At 34.2% G+C, this 24,797-nt stretch overlaps 5 protein-coding genes across 5 annotated transcripts; 3 read left to right on the top strand and 2 right to left on the bottom strand.

The window, feature by feature from the left end:
* The first annotated feature begins 5 nt into the window (after positions 1-5).
* Positions 6-2,455, top strand: LOC123009541 (cyclin-dependent kinase 2-like). The gene is made up of 5 exons (XM_044405921.1): positions 6-251; positions 549-759; positions 1,161-1,433; positions 1,483-1,686; positions 1,733-2,455. The coding sequence occupies exons 1-5, from the start codon at positions 127-129 to the stop codon at positions 1,862-1,864; spliced, it is 945 nt and encodes a 314-aa protein (XP_044261856.1). The 5' UTR covers positions 6-126; the 3' UTR covers positions 1,865-2,455.
* A 401-nt stretch (positions 2,456-2,856) lies between these two features.
* Positions 2,857-4,625, bottom strand: LOC123009537. The gene is made up of 2 exons (XM_044405917.1): positions 4,392-4,625; positions 2,857-4,337 (listed from the first exon to the last, which is right to left on the bottom strand). Exons 1-2 carry the CDS (start codon positions 4,540-4,542, stop codon positions 3,211-3,213), a joined length of 1,278 nt encoding a protein of 425 aa, XP_044261852.1. The 5' UTR covers positions 4,543-4,625; the 3' UTR covers positions 2,857-3,210.
* LOC123009530 (DNA replication licensing factor Mcm2) lies at positions 4,537-14,458 on the top strand. The gene is made up of 8 exons (XM_044405910.1): positions 4,537-4,764; positions 4,816-4,970; positions 5,022-5,666; positions 7,999-8,191; positions 8,243-8,929; positions 11,442-11,906; positions 11,956-12,294; positions 14,250-14,458. Exons 1-8 carry the CDS (start codon positions 4,753-4,755, stop codon positions 14,382-14,384), a joined length of 2,631 nt encoding a protein of 876 aa, XP_044261845.1. The 5' UTR covers positions 4,537-4,752; the 3' UTR covers positions 14,385-14,458.
* A 156-nt stretch (positions 14,459-14,614) lies between these two features.
* LOC123009542 (ribulose-phosphate 3-epimerase) lies at positions 14,615-15,587 on the top strand. Its single transcript, XM_044405922.1, has 3 exons — positions 14,615-14,896; positions 14,945-15,274; positions 15,325-15,587. Exons 1-3 carry the CDS (start codon positions 14,651-14,653, stop codon positions 15,439-15,441), a joined length of 693 nt encoding a protein of 230 aa, XP_044261857.1. The 5' UTR covers positions 14,615-14,650; the 3' UTR covers positions 15,442-15,587.
* Positions 15,588-17,170: 1,583 nt separating this feature from the next.
* LOC123009533 (meiotic recombination protein REC8 homolog) lies at positions 17,171-24,411 on the bottom strand. Its single transcript, XM_044405912.1, has 12 exons — positions 24,399-24,411; positions 24,154-24,339; positions 23,979-24,106; positions 23,857-23,925; positions 21,791-22,032; positions 21,667-21,740; positions 21,243-21,606; positions 21,101-21,193; positions 18,301-18,641; positions 17,982-18,056; positions 17,670-17,932; positions 17,171-17,617 (listed from the first exon to the last, which is right to left on the bottom strand). The coding sequence occupies exons 2-12, from the start codon at positions 24,282-24,284 to the stop codon at positions 17,529-17,531; spliced, it is 1,869 nt and encodes a 622-aa protein (XP_044261847.1). The 5' UTR covers positions 24,285-24,339; positions 24,399-24,411; the 3' UTR covers positions 17,171-17,528.
* Between the last annotated feature and the right edge of the window lie 386 nt (positions 24,412-24,797).

Genomic DNA, 24,797 nt, shown 5'->3' with positions numbered 1-24,797 from the left:
CCAGGTTGGTGCGCCTGCGCCATTATAATTTATAAACAGGAATGGCCGCTAAAATGCTAAACGCGATTTTCCCGCTAAACAGAGTGGAGTGTTGTGTGGTGATGCAAAGCCCCAAGATCCGCAAAAATGAACACTTTGGACAAATTCATCAAATTGGGAACAGCCGGTGAAGGCACCTACGGCATCGTGTACAAAGCAAAGAACAAAGTAACTGGTAAAAGTGTTGCCCTTAAAAGGATTAAATTAGAAAAGTAAGTTGAGCGAAAGTTGTTTTTTCTTCACAATTTATCGCACTTGCATTGGTCATGTTTTATGCTTCAAGCTCTTAAAGGGGTGGGACGCTTCTAACTCTACTAATTTAGCAGAACTTTGAGCTGAATCTTGAGGTGCTTTCGTAGTTTGGGCTCGTAGCACCACATGATTCAGCTTATATTTCCGCTAACTATCATCATATCTAGAACTAATTTAGGAATTGTAAGTATACTAAACGGTACTGACAAGGGGGCGAACAGTTTAACGGCCTGTTTTCATTTCGCGCGTTTTTCTAGGTTCAGCAAGAATGATTACACTGAGGGGGTCCCATCGACGGCCATTCGGGAAATTGCTATTCTCAAGGGGCTCAGGCACTCGGCGATTATTGAACTCCAAGATGTTATGTACACCTCAGATAAGTTGTACTTAGTTTTTGAGTACTTGGACTTGGATCTCAGGAGGTATCTAGACGGGTCCACGAAGCCCCTAGAGAAGGAACTTATTAGAGTAAGTAATTAAGTAAAAAAAAATATGTGGGCTAACGCTAACTATGCCAGTAGTCTTTAAAAAAACAAATTGTCAATTATGTAGGCAACCAGCCATACATCTTTAAAGAACAAGACATAAAATGAGTAGTATTTTTGTAAAACTTTTAATTGTAGAAAATCAATGTTTTCGTGTAACAGTCGGGAATTTTAAATCAAAATAGACTTCTTTATTAGCTTACTGCTTTTACTTTGTTTGCTGTTGTCTCAATTTCACTTAAAATTGACAAAGTTATTGCAGTAGAGGACCATAATTAGATTTAGAGTGTAGGAAGACTCAAATGCAGCTTTTAATGTTACGACTAACAGTAACCTTTCTTACATAATTAGTTTACTGGTAATTCGATAAAGAATTGTTTTTAGAACTACATGAAGCAGTTATGTGAAGGTCTTGCGTATTTGCACACTCAACGCATCCTCCACCGTGATATAAAGCCCCAAAACTTGCTAGTCGATAAGGAAGGTCACATCAAAATCGCCGATTTTGGTCTCTCTCGCTGTTTCTCAATACCCACAAAACCGTATACTCACGAAGTGGTCACAATGTGGTATCGCGCCCCTGAATTACTCCTAGGTTCTAAGTTGTACACAAATGGGATTGATGTTTGGAGTGTAGGGTGTGTTATGGCTGAAATGGTACTAAAACCCATTTCTTGTGATTTTGTCTCATGGAGAAATATTTTAGTTGCTGAAAAGGGCCCTTTTCCCCGGTGATTCAGAAATCGATCAAATGTTTAAAATTTTCAAAACTCTGGGGACACCAAATGAAGACGTATGGCCTGGAGTCTCTTCACTGCCCGCTTATGAAGTCTGGTTTCCGCAGTGGAAGCCCTGCGAGCTTAACACTCAAATCAAATTTAACGATTCGGAGGAAGAGGAATTTCTTAAGGTATATTTTCTTGTCAAAATTGTGATTGTAATTAATTTTTGTGTAGTTGTTGTTAGTGTATGACCCTTTTGTGCGGAAATCATCCAAAGAACTATTAAGTCTGCCGTATATAAGAAAAGCCAAGCTGACAACGCCTGATATGAAACCGTTTCCTGATGCAGAAGAAGACTTTGACTGACTTTTCCAAGTACAAATTAACTTATTTCAACTAAATTAATGCAATATTTGTTTTAGAATTAATTTACGACATTGAGCGACAATAACTTTTAATAAAATTTTTATCAAAACTTTGACTTCAAAAGCAACGACCACCTCACAACATGCAGGGTGTTTCATAACTCGCGCCCCAGAGAAAGGTAAAATACCAAGACATAGAAAATAATGTTACAAAAATTTATACCTACTAAATAACACGGGTCAACAAGGGTTCGGTAATATTGAAGACAATTTGGTCTATAGTAGTTTTTTACTTCCTAAATAACAAAGTGCATTTAGTTTTTTGATAACACGTACCGTTTATTTGCATTTTTTACCAATAATTTAATAATTTTCACCAAGACATCAGAAAGATAAAAGAACGCTAGCAAGGCCGCTGGAACCCTTCCATAATGGGCGATTACTGTTAGCTTTTTTAAAACGCGACACTAACAAAAGAAAATGTTGAGATTTCACTCTTTTATTGTAATATATGACTTTTTTAATGTTTCTAAAGTTAGTTTATTAAAATATTGTATGCTCATAATAAAATAAATTAAATGGATGAATTATTTTCAGTACTCTTTTGCTTTAACATACAGGTTGCGCCAGAACTCGCTCCCCATAGAAAAATGCCATATAAGATACCAGGAACATGGAAAAAATGTTAAAAAATTTTATCTATAAAAATTTCGAAATTATGAGTGATTAAAGTTTGCACATTGACTATTTCTTTCTGGTGGAAAAATAATTTTTTGCTACAGGCTATTAGAAGAGGAAACAAGGAAGCTGTATCCTAAATTGTAACTCTGTTCAATGTTATTTGTGGCTTTTATAGGCAAAATTTTTGTCCCTTTACTAAATAATTGTAATAAAACATATACAAGATCATCAGTATCATTAAGTAGATATAAAAAAATGTCAAATGTCAAAAAATTAATGCCAAAATTTTTTGACAGAATTTTTTAAACATTTTTTTCATGTTCCTGGTCCTTACTTGAAAATTTTCTCTGGGGCGCGAGGTTTGACGCACCCTGTATGTGTCAGAACGAAGTTGATAACATATGAATGATACGTGATGAGACATTTTTGTGAAAATTTTCGAAATCAGTGAAAAATCATAAACGGGGAAGGTAGTTTAATCAATGTTACCGAAAATTTGTTGACCAGTGTAATTATAAAAAACATTACAAAATTATTAGTAACACTAATAAATAAACAAAAAATGTCAAATGTCAAATTTTTTGACAGATACAATTAAAAAAATCCATGCTCCTGGTATATCTGAAACACCCTGTATACTTTTTATTAAATATTTACAAAAAGGAGTCAATTATGATCGGACTCCTCTACGCTGTCGTCCGAGAGCCCCAAATCCTGTCCTTGCGCACTCTTGTCCAACTCCATCCCCTTCTCCTCCTCATCGGTCCACTCATCATAATTGAAAATCTCCAAAGGGTCGAGTAATTCTTTTGAGGGCTCGTACTTATACTTGACATACTCGTCATCCCCCCTTTCACTCAAATCCGTCCCCTTTGCCTCCACCCTGTCACTCGTCTGACCCATAGTCTGCTCCAAAGCCCTCACAAGCCTCCTAAAAACGTCACAAATATCAGCAATCGTCCTCCCATTTTCGTCCGTTTCTTTCAACTCCTCACTCGACGAGCTTTCAATCAACTCCTCAATTTGTGAGACACACTTTTTGAGTACCAAATACCGCGCTGGGAGGGACAAATTCTCAAAATTGTCAATTGTGAAAATTCTCCTTTGCTCGTCTCTCGTGAGGTCTCGATTCGGGTTCGACGATGCGGGGATGAGGCCTTGCAGGACGCATCGGTCCATGTCGACACCCCCCACGAAACTCTTCTCGATAATGGGGCACGAAACTGAGCGAAAAACGTCACTGTTTTGGCAGATTTCGCGCTCCAAATTGTGGTATTCATAAGCGTTGCGGTATTCGGGGGCGCAGTCTTCGATGAGTTCGGGGGATTTCATGCGTTTGACGGGACGCCGAGCCAGGCGTTTAAGTCTCTCGTATTTTGCTTCCAAAGCTGAGGTGGGGGAAGTATCAAGTGAGTCAAGAAGGGTTGCGATTTCCGTTTCAGGTTCAGTTGAGACTTGCACATGGGGCTTACATGGCATGTCGGTGAAGTGTTCGGCGAAATGGGGCTCGGGCTCTCTGTGCGCAATATCGTCAATATTCAAAATGCCTTGTTCTAGTTTTTCCAACACAGAGTTGTATTCTTGATTTAAATTTAAAACTACTGATTCCTGGGATTGTTTATTAGTGTCGGCTTTCCGAGGAAGTTTAGTTTGTTTTAATTTGATGATTTTAGTCTGAGTTATCAAGGGTTTGAGCCGGATTGGAGTGTCCTTGTCAAATATGTTGGTTTTCAAAGGAGGGTCCTCGACTTCTTCAAAAAATAAATTAGTCCCAACGCACTCGTCGTATGATCCTACAAATCGATTCGGAATCAAAATTCAATTAAAAATAATTGGTCTAGACTCACCTTTAAACAACAAATCGTTGATTTGTACCAAAGGATTGGGTTTATGCAAGTTGGCTATCCGCAAAAACATTTTATTGGCAAAAATGTTTGAAGTGAGTTTTTCATTAAATTCCAAATAAACGTAACAACAATCATCGTCAGAATCATCCATTTTAAAGCCTAATTGCGTTAATTTTGTTTTTGCCGCACTATTTCTAGGTTATATTTACGTCAATTACGTGGGGATAAACGCAAAGTTACTAAAAAAATGAGGTTGTGAAACCGCTTGTTTTGGCGCCAATTTTTCACCAACTGTTAATTCTTTGTGTTGTGTTCTTCATTAGTTAAATTACTACTTAGGTTGCCACAGATTTTGTTGAAAATGTCTCACAGGGTAAGTTTTGGTCTAAAATCAAGTCAAAATGATTGTAATTTGTTCTATTAGCCTGAAGATGAGTCTCCGCAACCCACCCCTCGGTCTAACATGTCTTCACCACCGCGTGAATTGGAGCCCTTTGAGGATGAGGGGGCTCTGTTCGGGGACGGGAGCCCCATGGAGGAGGAAGAAGGGGAGGAATTGTTCGGGGACAATATGGAAAAGTAATCGAATCCAACTATTGGGTGGTTTTTCTTACATTTTGTTAATTTTAGTGACTATCGCCCAATGCCCCACTTGGACCGTTACGACGAGCGCAACCTCGACGACGAAGAGTACGAAATGATGTCAATTGGCGACCGAATGGCCGCAGAAGAGGATCTCCGTCGTCGCGACCGCGAAATGGGGATCATCCGACGCGACGACAGGGAATTATTTTATGACGAAAGTGACGACGAAGCTGACCCGAGGAGAAAACGCAGAATGGCCGAAAAAGCAGCCGCTGGTGAGACAGAAGACGCCGAAATGATTGAGTCGATTGAAAATCTGGAAGACACCAAGGGGCACACTATCAAAGAATGGGTTTGCATGATTGGGCCCAGAACTGAAATTGCCAACAGATTCAAAAATTTCCTAAGGACGTATAGTAACAACAGAGGCCAGTATGTGTTTCAAGAGAAGATCAGGCGGATGTGTGAGAGCAATAAGTCGAGTTTTACTGTCGAATTCCCGTACTTGGCGAATAAGGAACACGTTTTGGCGTATTTTCTGCCAGAAGCTCCGTTCCAAATGTTGGAAATCTTTGATGAAGTTGCGAAGCAAATTGTACTTTCGAAATATCCGAGTTACGAGAGGGTGACTAATGAAATTCATGTCAGAATTTCTGAATTGCCGCTAATTGAGGAGCTTAGGACCTTCAGGTTTGTTTACTTTGGGACTTTTCTCTTGCCGCATTGGCTTCATTGCAACTGCGTTTTTTGAGGTGAAATAAATCACAAACAGTTATTTTCTGTGTAAAAGGAGAATCTAACTAATTTAAAGAGAAGATCCACTATTTCATAAAACAATGAGATAATATAAGGGAAATAAATTTCCGATCAAAGCGACCCGTGACTTCAAAATTAAATTGGCAACACTGAATTATTTTGTGTGACATTTGAATTTGATAGTTCATGTTACCAACTTAATTTCAAAGTCATAGGACACTTCGATCGGAAGTTTATTTGAAAGCATGATACAATAAGCAAATTTTTATTAGAAATTATTAGAATTAAGAAAATATATATTCAAGTAATGCATTGAAACCGACTTTGCATCATGAATTTTGCCATGATTCATTAGAAATAATTTATTTCATTCACTGTCATAAAGTAATAATCAAAGTAAGTACAATGGCGAGCATAAAATTTTGGTAGGTAATGTCATTTCGAAACTTCATCTTTTTGTCAATAAAAGTAGTTTTCCTGTGTAATTTTGACAAGAGGGTATATTAGAGAATGACATTGACTAGTAAAAATTAATGCCTGACAAAATTTAAATATACAGGAAGGAAGAAACTACGGGGGTATAATTTCATTATTCCATGGTTGTATCCATCTTTTCTCATTTTGAAAATGTGTTTTGGGGTGCGCATAAAACTTGGGTCTGTTATAATAACACAACAAATTTCATTCATACTTTCAATAATAAAGGCAGTGTTCTCCGCGTCACCCTGTATATTCCACATTGAAATCTTCCAGGTGAATGACTAATTAGAAAGATTGTTTTTTTTTAATAAAAGCACTAACGTCTTTTTTTCTTCAAATATACAAGGGGTCGCTAAAAATATAATTCCGTATTTATTTTTCCTTTGTCTACATTTTTTGTGAGTATACACCAGTGTTGCCAGGTGTGGTAAAATTTCACCAGATCTGGTGATTTTCATGTTAGTCTAGTAATTTGGTGAAAACTTTTGTAAAACTTCTAATATCTGGTGATTTTCTGGGAATAAAAAAATTGTTTTTCGAGCATTTTCCACGTTTTCTTTATTGTTTCGTCAATTTTTTTTCAAAAAAGCCGAAAAAACACCAAATTAGTTAAAATAGTTCTGTTTGTGTTTTTACAAGATTTTACTAGACGGGATCGAAAATGACAAAATTAAAATTTAAAAACAACAAATTTGAACAAAAACAGTGTTATTTTTGCCCTTTTCAAGTGTTTAAGCACGTTTTTGAGATAAAAACAAAGAAAATTCTAAAAATTTCGTAGAAGCAGGCATAAAAATTTTAAAATTAAATCGAAATTGGTTTTATTTTTAGCTTGTTTCGCGCGACTTTTTTGAACCAGAGGCTCATTTATTTTGCAAAATCTTGTCCAAGCACGCTTAGAAATCACAAAAACAATTGATATTGATATTATTTTGTTTGTTTCGCTCGATTTAACTAGTTTTAGAGCAAAATAAGACAAAAATAAGCCGAGAAAATACAAATTTGGCCGAAAATGCTTCATTTTTGAACTACCTACCATCTCAGTTTTTTTACGAAATTTCGTAAAACGAACTGAAAAATCAACACATTAAGTCGAAAATTACTTATTTTGCATTATTTTTCTAGGGTTTTAGTGCGTTTTTCAGCTAGAAACGCACTTGTTTTGCAAAATTTTGTTAAAAACAAGCCAAAAAAACTCAGAATTAGGCCGAAAATTATAATTTTTTTTCCTTTTTCGAAAGTTTGAGCTGATTTTTAAGCTGAAAACTCTGTTTTTTGTTGCCATAGCGTGTCAAAAATCACTATATTGTTATAAAAAAAAAAGATTATATTAGAGAATGACATTGACTACTAAAATTTAGTGCTCGCCATTGTACCTTGTATGTGAAAAGTTAGAAATTATGACATTTCGACTTTATATAACAATTGTTACGAAATATCAAGTCAGGGTTGGAAAATGTTCACTTTCTTATCAGTTGATATGTAATATGACAGTTCAGCTGGTTGGAAAATTGCCACTTACCAAACTGAACTCTCATGTCATGTTTTTCAAAATTTGCTAAATTCTTTCTGTTCTTTAAGGAGGATGATTGTAAAAAATCACTAAAACAAATAGCACTTGACAAAAGTAAAGCCCATTTCAAGGACGTCAGAAAATTAAATTTGCCTCTAGCGATAGAAATTGACATAATTTGGCGCCAACTTTGAATTTTTACCTCAATAACGAAGTTTCTAAATGAAATTTAACACCAAATTATAAAATAATTTCACTGGAATTAACTTCCAGAAAGCTTCACGTCAACCAATTGGTCCGCACAGTGGGCGTAGTGACCGCAACAACTGGTGTTTTGCCCCAACTTTCGGTCGTGAAATTCGACTGTAACAAATGTGGCTTTATTTTGGGCCCTTTTGTGCAAAATCAGCACAGTGAGGTCCAGCCTGGAGTTTGTCCCGAGTGTCAAAGCAGCGGTCCTTTTATGGTAAGTGTTAAACAATTCTGAATAAAATATTGATGAAAACACTATTCATAGATCAATATGGAACAAACAATTTATCGCAACTACCAAAAAATCACGCTTCAAGAGTCCCCTGGTCACATCCCCGCCGGACGAGTGCCCCGTTCCAAAGACTGCATTCTCCTCGCCGACCTCTGCGACCTTTGCAAACCTGGAGACGAAGTCGACGTCACCGGAATTTACTCAAACAACTACGACGGAGCTTTAAACATCGATAACGGCTTCCCGGTGTTTTCCACCGTCATTTTCGCCAACCATTTAGTGGTAAAAGACTGCAAACAAATCGTGCAATCCCTCACAGACGATGATGTTAATGCTATAAGAAAAATGAGCAAAGATCACAGGATTGCTGATCGCATAATTGCATCAATCGCGCCCTCTATCTACGGTCATGATTACATCAAGAGAGCCCTAGCTTTGGCTTTGTTCGGGGGAGAACCCAAAAATCCCGGTCAGAAACACAAAGTAAGAGGGGACATAAATGTGCTAATTTGCGGTGATCCTGGAACTGCCAAATCCCAGTTTTTGAAATATGTGGAGAAAATTGCACCGAGGGCTGTTTTCGCCACTGGGCAAGGGGCCAGTGCTGTGGGTTTGACGGCCTATGTGAGGAGGAATCCGGCCTCTAGGGAGTGGACTTTGGAGGCGGGGGCGCTAGTATTGGCGGACCAGGGGGTTTGTCTCATCGACGAGTTTGACAAGGTAACAAAAATTTAAATATACAGTGTGAGGCAGAAAGATTAGGTCCTATTGAAACTACGGGGGTGTAATTTCATCTTTTTTTATTTTGAAAATGTGTTTTCGGGTGCGCATAAAACTGGGGCCGGTTATAATAACACAAAAAATTTCATTCATACTTTCAATAGTAAAGGCAGTGTTCTCCGCGTCAGCCTGTATATTCCACATTGAAATCTTCCAGATGAATGACTAATTAGAAAGATTGTTTTTATTTTATTAAAAGCACTAACGTCTTTTTTTCTTCAAGTATACAAGGGGTAGCTAAAAATATAATTGCGTATTCATTTTTTTTCACATTTTTCCTTTATCTACATTTTTTTGTGAGTATACACCAGTGTTGCCAGGTGTTAGTCTAGTAATGTTGTGAAAACTTTTGTAAAACTTCAAATATCTGGTGATTTTCTGGGAATAAAAAAACTGTTTTTCGAGCATTTTCCACGTTTTCTTGATTATTTCGTCAATTTTTTTTTAAAAAAGCCTAAAAAAACACCAAATTCGTTAAAATAGTTCTGTTTGTGTTTTTACAATATTTTACTAGACAGCAATTCGAATACTTTTCAGCTAGAAACACAATTATTTCGCAAAATTAAAATTTAAAAACAACAAATGTGAACAAAAACAGTGTTATTTTTGCCCTTTTCAAGTGTTTAAGCACGTTTTTGAGATAAAAACAAAGAAAATTCTAAAAATTTCGTTGAAGTAGGCATAAAAATTTGAAAATTAAGTCGAAATTGATATTATTTTTGGCTTGTTTCGCGCGACTTCGTTTTTGAACCAGAGGCTCATTTATTTTGCAAAATCTTGTCCAAACACGCTTAGAAATCACAAAAACAATTGATATTGATATTATTTTGTTTGTTTCGCTCGATTTAACTAGTTAACTAGTTTAACTACCTACCATCTCAGGTTTTTTCGTAAAACGAACTGAAAAATCAACAAATTAAGTCGAAAATTACTTATTTTGCATTATTTTTCTATTTTACGTTTTTCAGCTAGAAACGCACTTATTTTGCAAAATTTTGTTTAAAACAAGCCAAAAAAACTCAGAATTAGGCCGAAAATGATATAATTTTTTTCTTTTTCGAAAGTTCAAGCAGATTTTTAAGCTGAAAACTATGTTTTTTGTTGCCATAGCGTGTCAAAAATCACTAAATTGTTATAAAAAAAAGATTATATTATGATATTTTTACCTAACTCTTAGGCTTTAACTTGATTATTTCGTCAAATTTTCTCGAAGAAACCATGAAATTGGTTAAAAATAATTTTATTTGGTTTTTACAAGATATTACTGAACAGAGTCGAAACTCTTTTTTTTTTTTTCTTTTTTTTTTTTTTCGAATGCTATTTCTGCAAGAAACAATTATTTTGCACAATTTTGACAAAAACAAGCCAAAAATTCAACAAAGTAGCCATAACCGGCATTTTTTTGTTTTTTCGAGTGTTTAAGAATGTTTTTGAAAACTAAAAACACAAAAAGTTCGAAATATTGCATTGAAACAGGCTAAAAAATTACAAAATTAAATTGTAATTGATATCATCTTAGTTCGTTTTTAAACCAGAGCTTTATTTATCTTGCAAAATCTTGTCCAAACACGCCTAAAAATCACAAAAAGGATTGATATTGATGTTATTTTGTTTGTTTCACTCGATGTACCTGGTCTTTGAACAAAATTAAGACAAAAATAAACTGCTTTTAAGGACGTTTTTGTACTAAAATCTCGGGTTTTTCGCTATATTTTTCGATTGTTTTAGTTTTCCAACTATAAACGCAATTATTTGGAAAAATTTTGTGTAAAACAAGCCGATAACCACAAAATTAGGCCGAAAAGCGTGTCATTTTTGCTTTTTTTCAAAAGTTTTGCCAAATTTTTAAGCTGAAAACTGCGTTTTTTCGCGAGATTTGGCCATACAAATTGCAATCAGGTGAAAATTTGGCGAATTTTTCAGCTCGGATCTGGTGAATTTTATGTTTTTAATCTGGCAACACTGGTGTACATATAAATAAATAGAAAAGTGTTTTTTTCTAGTGTAAACTTCCCAGAAGTGTTGTAATTTGAATGCAAGTAAATAATTTTGACAAATCAGTATGTCAAATGTCATAATTATAGAGCCAAATTCAAACAACTAAATTCTAGAAAAATCATTACTTTTCCTATTTATTTATGTCCTGGTATTTATAAGGCAAGAAGTTTCATTCATACTTTCAATAATAAAGCCAGTATTTTTCGTCTCACCCTGTATATTACACAGTGTGTTGCATTGAAAGATTGCATCAGAAAGATTGGGTCTTTATTACTGAAAACACGAACGTCATTTTTTGCTCAAATATACAGGGGATTGCCAAAAAGTATGCGTACATGTGAATAATTCCATATTCCAGGGCCGTATTTTGAAAATTTGTTTTTGGGCCTGGTATAACAATAAGACATAAAATTGCATTCATACTTTTAACAATAAAGGCATTGAAATCTTGCAGATGAATGACCAGGACCGGACTTCAATCCATGAAGCGATGGAGCAACAATCAATTTCCATATCAAAGGCCGGTATAGTGACAAGTCTGCAAGCCCGATGTTCGGTCATAGCGGCGGCGAATCCAATCGGAGGCCGCTATGACGCCAGTATGACTTTCGCCGAAAATGTGAACCTCTCAGACCCAATTTTGTCACGTTTTGACATCATGTGTGTGGTGAGGGACGAGATTGATCCGATCCAAGACCAACATTTGGCGAAATTCGTGGTCAATTCGCACATCCGACACCATCCGTCGAAAAAAGGCGAGACTTTAGAAATCGAAGACAGCGATAATGACCTAACCATTCCTCAGGAAATGTTACGCAAATACTTGGTCTATGCACGTGAAAACATCCACCCGAAATTGCAAAACATGGACCAGGACAAAATCGCTAATATTTACAGTCAGCTGAGACAAGAATCTTTGGTAATAACTAAAAATGTAGACAAAATTGTGTATTTAACTCAGATTGTAGGCTACTGGTAGTTTGCCTATTACGGTTCGCCATATTGAAAGCATAATTCGTATGGCCGAGGCTCATGCCCGCATGCATTTACGCGAGTACGTGCAAGAGGAGGATGTCAATATGGCCATTAGGATGATGTTGGAAAGCTTTGTCGAGACACAGAAATACAGTGTGATGAAATCGATGAGACAAATTTTCCAACGATATCTCGTCTTCAAGAAGGACCATAGCGAATTACTGTTTTATATTTTGAGACAGTTGGCACAAGACCAGTTGACATTTTTACGAGGAACTGATGAATCTCATGCTCTTGTGATTGAAATCGATGAAAAGGATTTGAAGGATAAAGTATTAAATTTTCCTAATACCCCACTCAAATTAGACAAATCGGTGGAAAAAAATTCTAGAGAGTTGGGTTTTTTAAGCCCTTTCTATACACTTGGGTAGACATATATCAAAAGTCCCCGAAGGTGGGGGGCGAGCTCGCGGAGGGGGAGGGGGTTAAAGGTGTCTTTTTTTGGTTTTTTGCTTATATCTCGGAAATTATCACTCCCATAGGTTTTTATCTTCGCAAAATTAAAGCTTACAAAATTTCCTACAAAAATAGTCCTTTGCATTTTTAACATCATTTAAAAAATGTGCTTTAAAACAGAATTAGTCTTGTAATTAAAAAAAAACTGACAGTTAATTGAATTTTTTGGGTCCAATACTTCATTAAAGGAAGGGGGAGTCACATAAACTCATCGTTTATGTAATTTATGTAGAATTTTCTGTAGAAGGCTATTTCTGCATCAAAATTTTTTACAAAAATGGTCCTATTCATTTTTGTCGTAGGACTAACCGTAGGCTTCAAAAGTTTGGAGTCTACATAAAATTGCATTAAAAATCCTTTGAAACACATTTCATTAGTATATGGTAAGTATTTATACAGGGTGAATATAAAGTATGGAACCAAGCGGTTTTGTTTTTTGCCTCCAGAAAATAATAATTCATATAAATTTAAATAATATAAAAAATGTGATCGTATTTTCAGAACGAAATTTTGTTTTGTTTTTGAGTTATGCGATTTTTTTTGTCAAAATTGCAATTTATGTGAAAAATTTTTTTTGAAAAAATTAAATATAAAGCAGATAGTTGTAATCCTTAGAGTATAGCTTTTATGAGAAAAATGATTTTATAGTGGGTTGCCATTTAAAAAAATATATTTTTTCGTAGAACTCAAAAACAAAAGGAAATTTCGAAAAATTTTATTCTTGTTAAATCATCACATTTTTAAAGTACTTTATCACTCATCAATTAGTTTTTTCAAAAAATAAATAGTTTGGTTCCATACTTTTTATTCACCTGGTATGTGTAGAGCGTTCCCTAACTAAGCTGCTCTGCCTGAAAGGTGACCCGGGTGTAAACATTTAAACGGAGATATAAATAAAAATTTTGGATGAAAGAGAGAATCAATCTGTAAGGGGGTTAAATGGGGTGTAAATGTTTAAACAAAGATATAAACATAAATTTTTTAGAGGTGTAAAGGGGCACTAAAATCAGATTTTTCCAAAATTAGTTTTTAAGGGAATAAAACGGTGTACACATTTAAAGGGATATAAAAACATTATTTGAAAATATGATCCTTAGAGAGTGTAGAAGTGCACTTTTCAATTTTTAATGAAATAAAATAGAGTTTAAAACAAAATTAGAAACATGAAATTTCGAATTTTGAGAGTGCAGAAGTACACTGAGACGTCACTGTATGAAAATCAGCATTTAATATTTATCCATAAACGTAGCCCATGCGAAGAACGAAACTACTATAACTGAATCCTATACATAACATAGGTAATTATCTAGCTTTATAGAGTACCTAAGCCTATGGAATGGTTTTGTGAACGGGCTTTTTCCCATTTTATATCACAAATCACAAGATTAATTCAGTTTTAAATGCGGATAAAGCACATTGTTTTAAATGATGTTTTTTGTCAGCCCTATAACTCGCTTACAGTTACTCCTACAACAAAAATGCAAAGGACCATTTTTGTAGGAAATTTTGTAGGCTTTAATTTTGGTAAGCAGGCAAAAACCGTTAGGAGTAATAGTTTACGGAAACGTGATATAAGCAAAAAACCAAAAAAAGACACCTTTAGCCCCTCCCCCTCCTCGAGCTCGCCCACCCACCTTCAGGGACTTTTGGTATATGTCTACCCAAGAATAAAGAAAGCGTTTTAAAAAAAATTCCACCGATCGCCCTATTTTTGTCTAATTTGACTGGGCTACAATTTTTTATTGAATACTGATCATTTTCTTGTTTTTAGGCCAAACAACTGGATATTCATGACTTGAAACCGTTCTATCAAAGCCGGATTTTTGAAAACAATAATTTCGTTTATGACGCTTCAAGGAAAGTTATTATTCACACAGTGCCAGAAGCTGTGACTGCAGAATATTAAACTTATTTTTATTTTTAAAGTACCGTTTTTTTAATGTTCCATAGCTCTACTTTTAATACAGTTTTTTAAATTTACTTGTATTTTATTTTCCTTACAATACAGGTTTGCAAACGTGGTAGAAAATAAAAGTTGTGTGAACCAGGCAACCCACAATTCACGTTTAGGTGAAAACAGCCACTGAACGGTTACCTGTTTGTTAATTTACGATTTTTATGTTGGCAATAAATAATTTCAAATTGTCAATTTTGCTTAAAATTTTACAAAAAATGGCTGTGCATACAAAATCATTAAAATGCAAAATAGGACCATCAATTTTAAACGCCGATTTATCCCAGTTATACGTCGAATCTCAGCGCCTTTTAGACAACGGTGCCGATTATTTACACTTGGATGTAATGGACGGCCACTTTGTTCCTAACCTAACAATCGGACACCCGGTGGTAAAGTGTCTAAGAAACAAAATACGAAATGCGTTTTTTGAAACTCACATGATGGTCTCGGAGCCGGCTAAAGTAAGTAATCAAAAATTGATTACAAAATGAGTTAATTTTGATTTTCAGTGGGTGGAACCGATGGCGGATGCCGGCGTGAACCAATACACATTCCACATAGAGCCTGTGAAAGACGTTATCCCCCTTTGTCGGAAAATTCGTGAGGCCGGCATGCAAGTGGGGCTTGCCTTGAAGCCAGGGACTGGAATTGAAGCAGTGCGCCAATATATTGACCACGCTGATATGATTCTAATAATGACGGTTGAGCCTGGATTTGGGGGCCAAAAGTTCATGAACGATATGATGCCTAAAGTACAATGGTTGAGACATAACTACCCTGGACTGGATATTGAAGTTGATGGGGGCGTGGGACTCAATACAATCACTGCTTGCGCAGAGGTACGAATGGAGTTTTTGCTCGTTTTTTATTTTGATAAGTGGTTTTTCAGGCTGGGGCTAATATGATAGTATCAGGAACTGCAATAATCAACGCAAATGACCAAAAAGCGGTTATAGCTAGTTTAAGAGAAACTGTTGAAAGCTCAATTCATAAATGTAACGTTTAAGGCTGCCACTTTGTGATTCAAGCATTTTTTTTCTCTACACTGGAGGGTAATAAGGTTGTTATTGTTAAAGTTAGGTTTGATTTGTACATCTACTTTATTTGTATTTTTTATTATAAATTTTAATAATAAATCATTGTTGGGGTAAACTGCGCGTTATTGGACCAATTGTGTAAAGGTCACCTTAAAAACATGATCTGTCTGCAATTACAGCGCAATTATTGGAATGTTAAAATTACATAATGCATATCCACATTATGATGAGGTCACACTCTTAATAACTAACTATTAATTATCCTTTTAATCTGTTTTTCTCATACAGGGTGCGCCAGAACTCGCACCCCAGAGAAAATTTTCAAGTTAGGTAAGATACCAGGAACATGAAAAAAATGTTTAAAAAAGTCCATCTGTCAAAAAATTTTGACATTTGACATTTTTTTATATCTATTTAAGGATACTGATGATCTTGTATATGTTTTTTTACAATCATTTAGTAAAGGCACAAAAATTTTGCCAATAAAAGCCACAAATAACATTGAACAGAGTTACAATTTGGGTTACACCTTCTTTGTTTCCTCTTTTAATAGCCTATAGCAAAAAAACTTGGAAAATTATTTTTCCAGCAAAAATAAATAGAGTCAAAGTGCAAACTTTAAACCCTCATAATTTCAAAATTTTTATAGATAAAATTTTTTTAACATTTTTTCCATGTTCCTGGTATCTTACCTTATATGGCATTTTGCTCTGGGGCGCGAGTTCTGGCGCAGCCTGTACTTTTTCTTACAATTTATTTCTTCGATTTTTTGAAGCAATTAAAATGAATCCAGAATTTTAATAAACATAAGTAGTTTTAAAATTACATTTTTTCAAAATTTTCATATGTTCGGTTTAGATGTTTTGAACCAATTTTTACAATAATTTTTCATTGTTTTAAATTTTCAGGCTTAAAGTTGTGGTTTTTCATATTTTTAGTTCCACTTTTGGCACTTTTTATGAATAGTTGACGAGGCATAGCCGAGTAGAAATTTTAAGAGAACAGCAATCAGAAGAAGCAAAAATAATTTAATTTACGTTCTGTGAATGTAAATACTAAATATTCTATCAGAAACTATACTAAATTCTAAATATAACTTTTTTGTCGCTGATGACCTCTGGGGTTAGTTCTTCAAAAACTATTATTGGTATTATTTAAAAAAACTATTTTAAACTGCAAAAATACAGCTAATAAAATTTTAAAAAAGTGAAATTAGCTGTAAAACCTAAAAATTCTGTGCCAGCAGCGGAGGCACTACCTTTTTTAATACACTAACGTTTTAAATACTATGCAACCAACATTGCAGACTATTTTGTCAATTTTTTCGCACTATTTTATCAATATGAGGCCAAAAAACTCTTCTTTACGGACTATTTATTTAATTTTGAAGGCGATCTAGAAACCGAGCCATTTTTTAAAAATCGATAGTTATTGCATTAAAAAGATATTTGAAAAATACACAAAGTGAATAAAAAGTATGGAACCAAGTTTTTTGGGTAAACCATATACAGAATGTTTCAGAACTCGCGCCCCGGAGAAAAATGCTATGTAAGGTAAGATACCAGGGACATTAAAAAAATGTTACAAAAATCTATAGATATAAAAATGTCAAATGTCAAAAAATAAATGTCAAAATTTTTTAAACATTTTTTACACATTTCTGGTATCTTATCTTACATGGAATTTTTCTCTGGGGAGCGAGTCCTGAAACACCCTGTATTATTTATAATGTGTGAAAGAACAGACAGCACTATGAAAAATGTAATCGTTGGTAAAAATGTAGTTTTTTAATGAATTCTATTTAGGTGTAATTCTTCATTTCTTCAATCATAGCCTTTGTCAAAAAAAGTTTCATTGTAGGTTGTTATTTAAAAAATCTAACGATATTTTACTAACTTATTAAAAAAAAAAAGATGTGTTAAGAGAAAATGTTTATAAACTTTGAACTACAAACAACCGAACATAACACAAATAAATGAACATCTGAATATTTAAATCTTAACCTACAAAAAAATAAATTAATGAAAACCGTTTCCCGTGTTTAAAATTCAGCGAATCATTTCATTTTCGGTCCTCTTTCAACAAATTTAAGCTCCGTCGACGTCTCTTCGCTCGTCAATGTCACGTAACCGTGTCTAGACAAAACTAGAGAGAAACAAAACCGTAATTTCTAAAAAAAAATCCAAAATAAACCCACCGAGAACATCACTAAAAGCACGTGCGATATGTAATCTATTGACAGGTTGTTGACATAACTCTTCGAGCGTCAATCGTCCGCTAACCAGAACTTTGTTTACGATATCTTGGTGACGACCTTCGACGGTTGTAACCGGTAAAACAACCGATTCGATAGCCTCTTGTTGAAGCGTTAAAACCGAACCGGTTAATTCACGTGACTGCAATTCACTCGGCAACGTTATATAAGCGAGATCTTTCAAAACCGTCGGCTCCACGTCAATACTACCAATAGAAAAATGCAAAATTTTGATTAAGCTTGAATTTAACTCACAGTCTGCGACGTTTGCGCGGCGATACCAACTGATCTTCGGCCGCTACAGCCATCACTTGTTCAATAGTTTGCTCTCTAAAGTAAGAACTGAGTTTTGTTACGCTCAAAATGGACCAGACCTACTGATCATCTAAGACTTTATTTTTTTATTATTTAACTCAATTAAATATAGAAGTGTGAATATGATCTTAGATGATCGCTAGGTGGTGTATACAGCGTGTTTGTTAAAAATACCGCATTTAATAAACAATTCACATGCGGTTTTTTTACCCAACACCCTGTATATCGCTCTCTCGGGTTTTTTTTCTCTACACTGTACATTTCGAGTAGCGACGACTTTGCTACGACCGGCGTCGACGTTAATATCGGTTGAGGAGGTGCCAAAGCAGTTTCCATTGGTTGCTGCGGAGTTTCAACGATCGTCATTTGTTCGAAGTGTTCCTCCAAGATTGGAGGAATAGTACGCGCAATGGCCGAAATTTGCGCTGGTGGTGTTTCACCAATTGATTTTTTCTGCAAGGGTGTAGAATCGCGAGGAGTTGTTGCTGTCCGAACAATTTCTCCTTGTTCGCCGATTACTACATAAAGGTTTAAAAGTTTCGTTAAATTAAACTCTTTTCTTGTTTGGAATGGGGGTTCAGGAGGTTCAAAATCTCCCGTCTGAAAACAAAATATGTAGATGATTGCCATGCTAAAACGATCACTTTTAAAACTCATTGTTTCCGATTTTCGTAAAAAAAATTATCTTAAGAACAAATCAACAAATTGATTTTTTTTTTAATAATACAAACGTGATAATGCTTGTTTTCTAAAGGCTTGTTTTTAACAAATAATTTGAAAATATGTTGTTTAAACAAAACAATAAACAATTACGCAGGTTTTTAAGATTCTCAAAAAACTCATTCATACTTTTACCACGTCCTCATACAAGTTTCAGGACGGACGTTTCAAAAATGACTGAAAATTTTTTTTGAAATTTTCTAAAAGTAGTGTTTACATGGAAATTTAATAAAAAAATACCAATTACCGGCATTAATAAATTCTTCTAAATAAAACACTAATTAATAGGCCTCGATAATAATAATTTCAATAATTTATTAACATTTCTTATTTTTCAAAAGTAAATATTTAAAAACAAATTCCTCGGTAGACGAGGAGTAAGTACTCTTTGTACAGGGCTGCGCCAGAACTCACGCCCCAGAGAAAAATGCCATATACGGTAATACAGAGTGCGCCAGAACTCGCGCCCCAGCGAAAATTCTCAAGTAAAGTTAGATACCAGGAACATGAGAAAAATGTTTAAAAAATTCATTTCATTCAATTTTTATCGAAAAAATTTTAATATAAGTTGCTATTTTGAAAAAAGAAAATCGCGTAAGTCAAAAACAAAACAAAATTTTATCTCAAAATACGGTCACATTTTCATAGCTCTATAATTTTTATTAATTATTATTTTCTGAAAACCAATCATTAAAAAAATAAAACTTCTGTCTCTTTGGAGGAAAAGGTCATTTTTCTCTTGATTTTAGACTTTTTTAATTTTTTTTCTGCATTTTAAATTTCATGACATTGGCGGCTATATTTTTCTGACAACGATGTCACTTTAACAAATGAGTTTACGCAAGTTAAATAACAAAAACGTTTGTGAAAAACATAATTTTAATAAATGGCAAACCAAAGAAACAGCTTTAAGCTAAAAAACAAACAACAATCATTATTCAATTAATTAAATAATTGTCAAAGTGTCAAAAAAAAATAAAAACGCCAATGTGACGGGACTTAGAAAACATAATACAAGAGTCCAAAATCAAGAAAAAAAAATTTTTCTTTCTATTGAAATCAATAATGAAGCTTTAATTACAGATTTGCTCGTTTCAGATAAAGCAAAAAATGTTATTCCTTTTAAGTTTTGGCGTAAAATCAAAGACAAAAAATTTTTCCCTCTTGCAAACTCATTCCGGGGATATACTATACAGGGTGTTTAAAAAATGCCGCACTAAAACTATGGTACGGTGTCTAGAGACATTTGGTGAGTGTGGAAAAATATTTATAATAATCTTGGTTTTTATTTTTCTGCACAGTGGGGGTTTTGTGTAAGAATCTTCAAACGTTGTTAGTTGTACAGTTGGAGACAAAATATTTTGGTCGTCACTTTTCTGACACTTTAATGTAATTCAAGCTTTAACGTTAAAATGAATGACAATTTCAAATTAATAACAGTTATTATATTTTCCTATCAAAAATATGTACATACAACTTGACAGTAGCTAAAAGTCCTAAAGCATGCTTTACCATTTAGTGTCACTCAAGTCACATTGACGTCTAAAGTATTTTGCTCCAACTGTACTTATTATTACTAAATAACACTCAAAATGCAATTGAAATATGCAGAATGGAAGGTAGATTAATGATCTTTAACGCAATGTCTGTGGTCTTTAACATTCAATGCGATTTACCTCTTCTAAATTATCGATAAGTATGCAAAAATCGATGCGGCAACGTTTAAAGGTAACAATGAATTCAAGAATTGAATTATTCCATGGAAACTCTTGATTTTCTCAAGGTAGGTACAAGTAGTTGCCAGATTTACCATAAAATAAACCTTCATCAACGTGCAAATTTAACATCAAGAATTATTTAATATTTTAAAATTCATAATATTCAAAAACAGGAAAAACTGGAGTTAATACTATTTTGCTCTGAGGTACAGATATGCACTTTCCATCCCTCCCAAAAATAATAAATAAGGACACAGTAAAAATCTGAGAACTTTTACATAAATTTTTTGAGAATTCTAAAAACCTGCATAATTATTATTTTTTTTTGTTTAAACGATTTTTTTAAATTATTGGTTAATTAATAATAAGCTCTTGGAATACATGCATTACACGTCCGTAAAGTACCTATTTATATCAATTGTTTAAAAAAAATCATTTCAATATTTTGATCTGTTCTTAAGATCCCTGTATATCCCTGTTTTTTAATATAACTACATTGAAAAAAGGTAAAATACGTATCATCGTTCTATAACATATCTCATATTTACGAAAGTCGAAAACAATGAGATTAAAAAATGATAAATAATAAATTGACTGTGTTAACAGAAAAGAAATTCTCACTTCAGGACGCTCAATTGTCACGAATCTCGTAGGTTTTGGTATAGAGAGAATATTATTTTTATCCATTTTCTTCTTTTTTCTATCCTTTGGTGGCTGCAAAATATTGAAATAAAAATGTTTGATTGGTGGATTTTAGAAATACCTGAATTTTGGCATCCCTTTCTTCGACAACATCCCTTTGCAATTCTTTCAGAGAACGCCTTTTCGGGACCGCGATTTCAGCTGGAACTTGTACTTCGCTAATGATTTCTTCAGGAGGTTGAATAACCACAGGACTTGGTCTGCGTCTTGGTTCCGCTTCCGCTTCAACACCTGCAGATTGGTGAACCATAGCTTGCACGGTCAATACTATAGGTCCTGTTTCCGGTTCGGATGGGGGACTTGAAGAAAGTCTTCGACGGCGTTTTTCTCTAGGTGCTGGAGGTTCTTCGTGTGGAACCAAAGGTACCATTTCTGGTTCTTGCACTTCTTCGCCGGGTAGTGGCGGAAAAAGTTCTTTGGCTGGACTGAACAATTCATAAAAGCGATAATTTCTGATTAAAAATAGTTTCATTTTAAAAACCTACTGTGCAACATCGCGCAATCCCTCTACTTCAGTTGGTGCAACCCCTAAAATCCCAAGATCTTCCTCGAAAATAAGCTAAAATTAATTTGATTTAATTCGAAAAGGAGAAAACCTAAAAATGCAACCTCTTGTGATCGTGGTTGAATCTGGGTTTCTCTCAAAGTGATTTCATCAGCACGTGCTTGGAAAACCCCTAATTCTTCCTCCACGGATGGCAATGCAAGCTCGACTTGGCCTTTTTCCTCGCCTAGAAGCTGGGCCACGAATTTTTCAATTTCACTTTGAGGAGTGCTCTCCTCACCAGAACGGCGCCTTTTTGTTCCTTTTTTCCTCGGAATAGGAGTTGGCTGACTTTCAAATACTCCGCCTAATTTAGAAAAACAAACCTAATTTCAATAATTGAAGGGGATAAAGATAACAAAGTGACTTCCCCAACCCTTTCAATTTCATCTAATCCCTTGGAGAAAATGGGTCAAATTCATCATTTAATTTGCAATTTTTTTAAACGAAAATTTCAAACACTGGCAAGGAAAGTTCGGATTTTCGGTTTTCCTCCTAACAGGGAATAAAGTTACGCTTTGTTCACTCATTTTTGACTAATAATCTGGTACTTTATTCCCATGGGAATGGAAATTAAATAAATAAAACAGCGATTTTAAAATAAACTGGAATTGAATGAATTGTAACTTTTGAGTGTTTTTTGACAGAAATAAGCTCCTTGATACCGATTTTTACTCTTAAAATTGCAACTAAACAAACTGAATACTCTGACAAATTATTTTCTTATGTCATTGTTATTATTACTTTAATTTGTTGGGAAACAAGTTTTGTGTGCATCTCTGAAATAAACATCCTCGAATAAAAATGCCCTCGTCTCCTTTCGGTCGCGTTGTTTATTCCTTTAATGCATAAATAACTATATTTTGAAAAAAGTCACTAAACAGCAAAAAAGCGTTTATAACATAATACGAAAATTTGTAGATAAAGGCATAAAATTAGCAGAAAAAAATTCAGTACTAAGTAACAGTTTTTGGAAATCGGGAAATAAAAACTGTGAAATAAGTTACAAAATAAACGTGTCCTAATTTTTACTAATAAATTAACAAAACTATACAATAATAAGGAAAAGAACAATTAAATAAGGGTGTTTGGATGCACGACATTGAGAAAAGGGTTTTGAAAAAGTACTTAATAATTGCGAAAAAACTACTTAAATCGAAATCATATGTTTTTTATAACAAAAAAAAATCGTACAAAATAACGGCGAAACATAACTGATACAGGGTATTCTAATAAAGATTTATCGTTCACCAAAAATAAAAACAAATCTTTACAACTTCAATGAAAAAGTTTTAAATAATCTTTAATTCGATAGAAAACTGTTTTTCTTCGATTTAAGAATTATAAAGATAACTTGAATATTTATGAAGGAATACTAAACACTACTCGTAATGTACAGTTACGGAATTAAAATTTCGGGCAGTATTTTTTGTCACTTCAAAAAGTTCACTGTAAACTACCTTTTACTGTCATCATGACATTCATGACTGACATTTGACAATTAAACTTTTCTGTCAGTGACGCTATTTTTTTAAGTCAAAATGACATTAACATGACAAAAGTAAAAAATGAGGTTATTAATGTAAAGGCTGTTTTAAAGTTTACATTGTGAAAGTGACAATATTGCCCTAAATTTTAATTCCGCAATTGTAAGTGTAAAATGTGTTCTAATATCTTAACTTTGTTAAAATAATAATAATAAGACAATTTAGACGTAAATTGTTCAATAAAATCGATTACAATAAGTCTATTGTAACCGATTTCGATTATTTGTGTTTAAATTGCAAATTAAAATCGAGCAAATGCATTTAAATTTGCCGCCAATTTTAGTTCATGGTGCAATCAAGATATGGGGCAAGAATCGAAAATTTAATGACAGAAAAATTGTGCTACTTGATTTTATATATTCAGCATTAAATTCTGTCTTTAGCTTTAGACGGAGACATTCAAAAATAACGCTTTCAGAGAGCAGAAAAACAAAACTTTCGAATATTCCAACAAAAAATATACTTTCATATAAAATTTGCACGACAAAAGCAGAGAACGAACATAGAAATAAGCTGCCACAAGCTGTCCCACCAAAATTTTGTCTTTCCGTTAAAAAACCGATTTTAAATGTAAAATTGCATACCTGTCCGTTCCAGTTGTGGAAGTGGAAGCATTGGCATCGACACAGTTGATAAAACTTTGACTACTTCATCTGAAATTTCCAAATTAGGAAATCCGGTCAAATGGGGTTACAAAAACACTCACCAATTAGAAACACTGCCTTTTGTCTGTAAATTTTCAGCGTCCCATTGACCAGCAGTGTCGAAAGACGAAGCGAAAATCGCGCATTAGGAGAGTCGGACTCGGAGCACACAAACTCCATTATATCGTCACTGCAATTAATAAAGTCAATCATGACTACAAATTGTGGTTAAATTACCATAATTTTGTCAAGTCCACTTCTAAAACATCTCTTTTGGTTAAGTGTCTGACGCCTCGCGTCGCGGCCAGCCACGCAAGTCCAAAGCGGCCCCTATGTTGGCGATTTAGCAAAATCAAATCGAAAAACATTTTCTCGGATCTTTTCACTGAAATTTTCTTAACTGAAACCGCAACGATCTTCCCTCTTTGAAAAAACCGTTAATTTAAAAGTTGAAAATCGAGGCCACCTAAGAGCAAACTTACGGCGTTGTCGCAGAGCCGGAAACCTTACAAAACAAAAGTTCCCAGAAGTTAATTAAGTTTGCAACAAAACAAATGATATAAACCCGTGTTTTAATTACAATTCATGTTCGAGGTTGTTTAAAAATCGCATAAAATATGGTTGGAGGCCAACGTCAGAGTTTTTTTGAGTATAATTTTAATTATGATTGTCACTATTTGTTGGTATTACTGACTAATTTCGGGGGTTGGTACAAATGCAGGTTAGAATTTTTTATAAACAAGTAAAAAAAAGCACTTTTTAAGTTTACATAGCATGGCATTAATAAAAAAAGTATCTTCTTTGCCAATGTAAAATGTATGGAATAAATCAAAGTGGTCACATGACGTTTTTTCTCATTTCATAAAAGCTCTTTCTTACTC

Source organism: Tribolium madens, unplaced genomic scaffold, assembly GCF_015345945.1.
Source record: "Tribolium madens isolate multiple individuals breed KSU strain unplaced genomic scaffold, Tmad_KSU_1.1 Scaffold_7;HRSCAF=85;Tcas5.2_LG10, whole genome shotgun sequence".
NCBI classification, from domain to species: Eukaryota; Metazoa; Arthropoda; class Insecta; order Coleoptera; family Tenebrionidae; genus Tribolium; species Tribolium madens.
This window is presented reverse-complemented; position numbering and strand designations above follow the sequence as displayed.

What these genes read in the sequence shown, in the direction of transcription:
- LOC123009533 (XM_044405912.1), bottom strand. Translation starts at nt 24,284, where the DNA reads ATGTTTTTCGATTTGATTTTGCTAAATCGCCAACATAGGGGCCGCTTT. An exon ending in GGATTGCGCGATGTTGCACA is followed by an intron (nt 21,607 to 21,666) that starts GTAGGTTTTTAA and finishes TGAATTGTTCAG; the next exon opens with TCCAGCCAAAGAACTTTTTC. An exon ending in CCGCGCAAACGTCGCAGACT is followed by an intron (nt 17,933 to 17,981) that starts GTGAGTTAAATT and finishes TTCTATTGGTAG; the next exon opens with TATTGACGTGGAGCCGACGG.
- LOC123009537 (XM_044405917.1), bottom strand. Translation starts at nt 4,542, where the DNA reads ATGGATGATTCTGACGATGATTGTTGTTACGTTTATTTGGAATTTAAT. An exon ending in CAACGATTTGTTGTTTAAAG is followed by an intron (nt 4,338 to 4,391) that starts GTGAGTCTAGAC and finishes ATCGATTTGTAG; the next exon opens with GATCATACGACGAGTGCGTT.
- LOC123009542 (XM_044405922.1), top strand. Translation starts at nt 14,651, where the DNA reads ATGGCTGTGCATACAAAATCATTAAAATGCAAAATAGGACCATCAATT. An exon ending in TGGTCTCGGAGCCGGCTAAA is followed by an intron (nt 14,897 to 14,944) that starts GTAAGTAATCAA and finishes TTTGATTTTCAG; the next exon opens with TGGGTGGAACCGATGGCGGA. An exon ending in CAATCACTGCTTGCGCAGAG is followed by an intron (nt 15,275 to 15,324) that starts GTACGAATGGAG and finishes GTGGTTTTTCAG; the next exon opens with GCTGGGGCTAATATGATAGT.
- LOC123009541 (XM_044405921.1), top strand. Translation starts at nt 127, where the DNA reads ATGAACACTTTGGACAAATTCATCAAATTGGGAACAGCCGGTGAAGGC. An exon ending in AAAAGGATTAAATTAGAAAA is followed by an intron (nt 252 to 548) that starts GTAAGTTGAGCG and finishes GCGTTTTTCTAG; the next exon opens with GTTCAGCAAGAATGATTACA. An exon ending in GGTGTGTTATGGCTGAAATG is followed by an intron (nt 1,434 to 1,482) that starts GTACTAAAACCC and finishes GAAATATTTTAG; the next exon opens with TTGCTGAAAAGGGCCCTTTT.
- LOC123009530 (XM_044405910.1), top strand. An exon ending in TTCGGGGACAATATGGAAAA is followed by an intron (nt 4,971 to 5,021) that starts GTAATCGAATCC and finishes TGTTAATTTTAG; the next exon opens with TGACTATCGCCCAATGCCCC. An exon ending in GAGGAGCTTAGGACCTTCAG is followed by an intron (nt 5,667 to 7,998) that starts GTTTGTTTACTT and finishes ATTAACTTCCAG; the next exon opens with AAAGCTTCACGTCAACCAAT.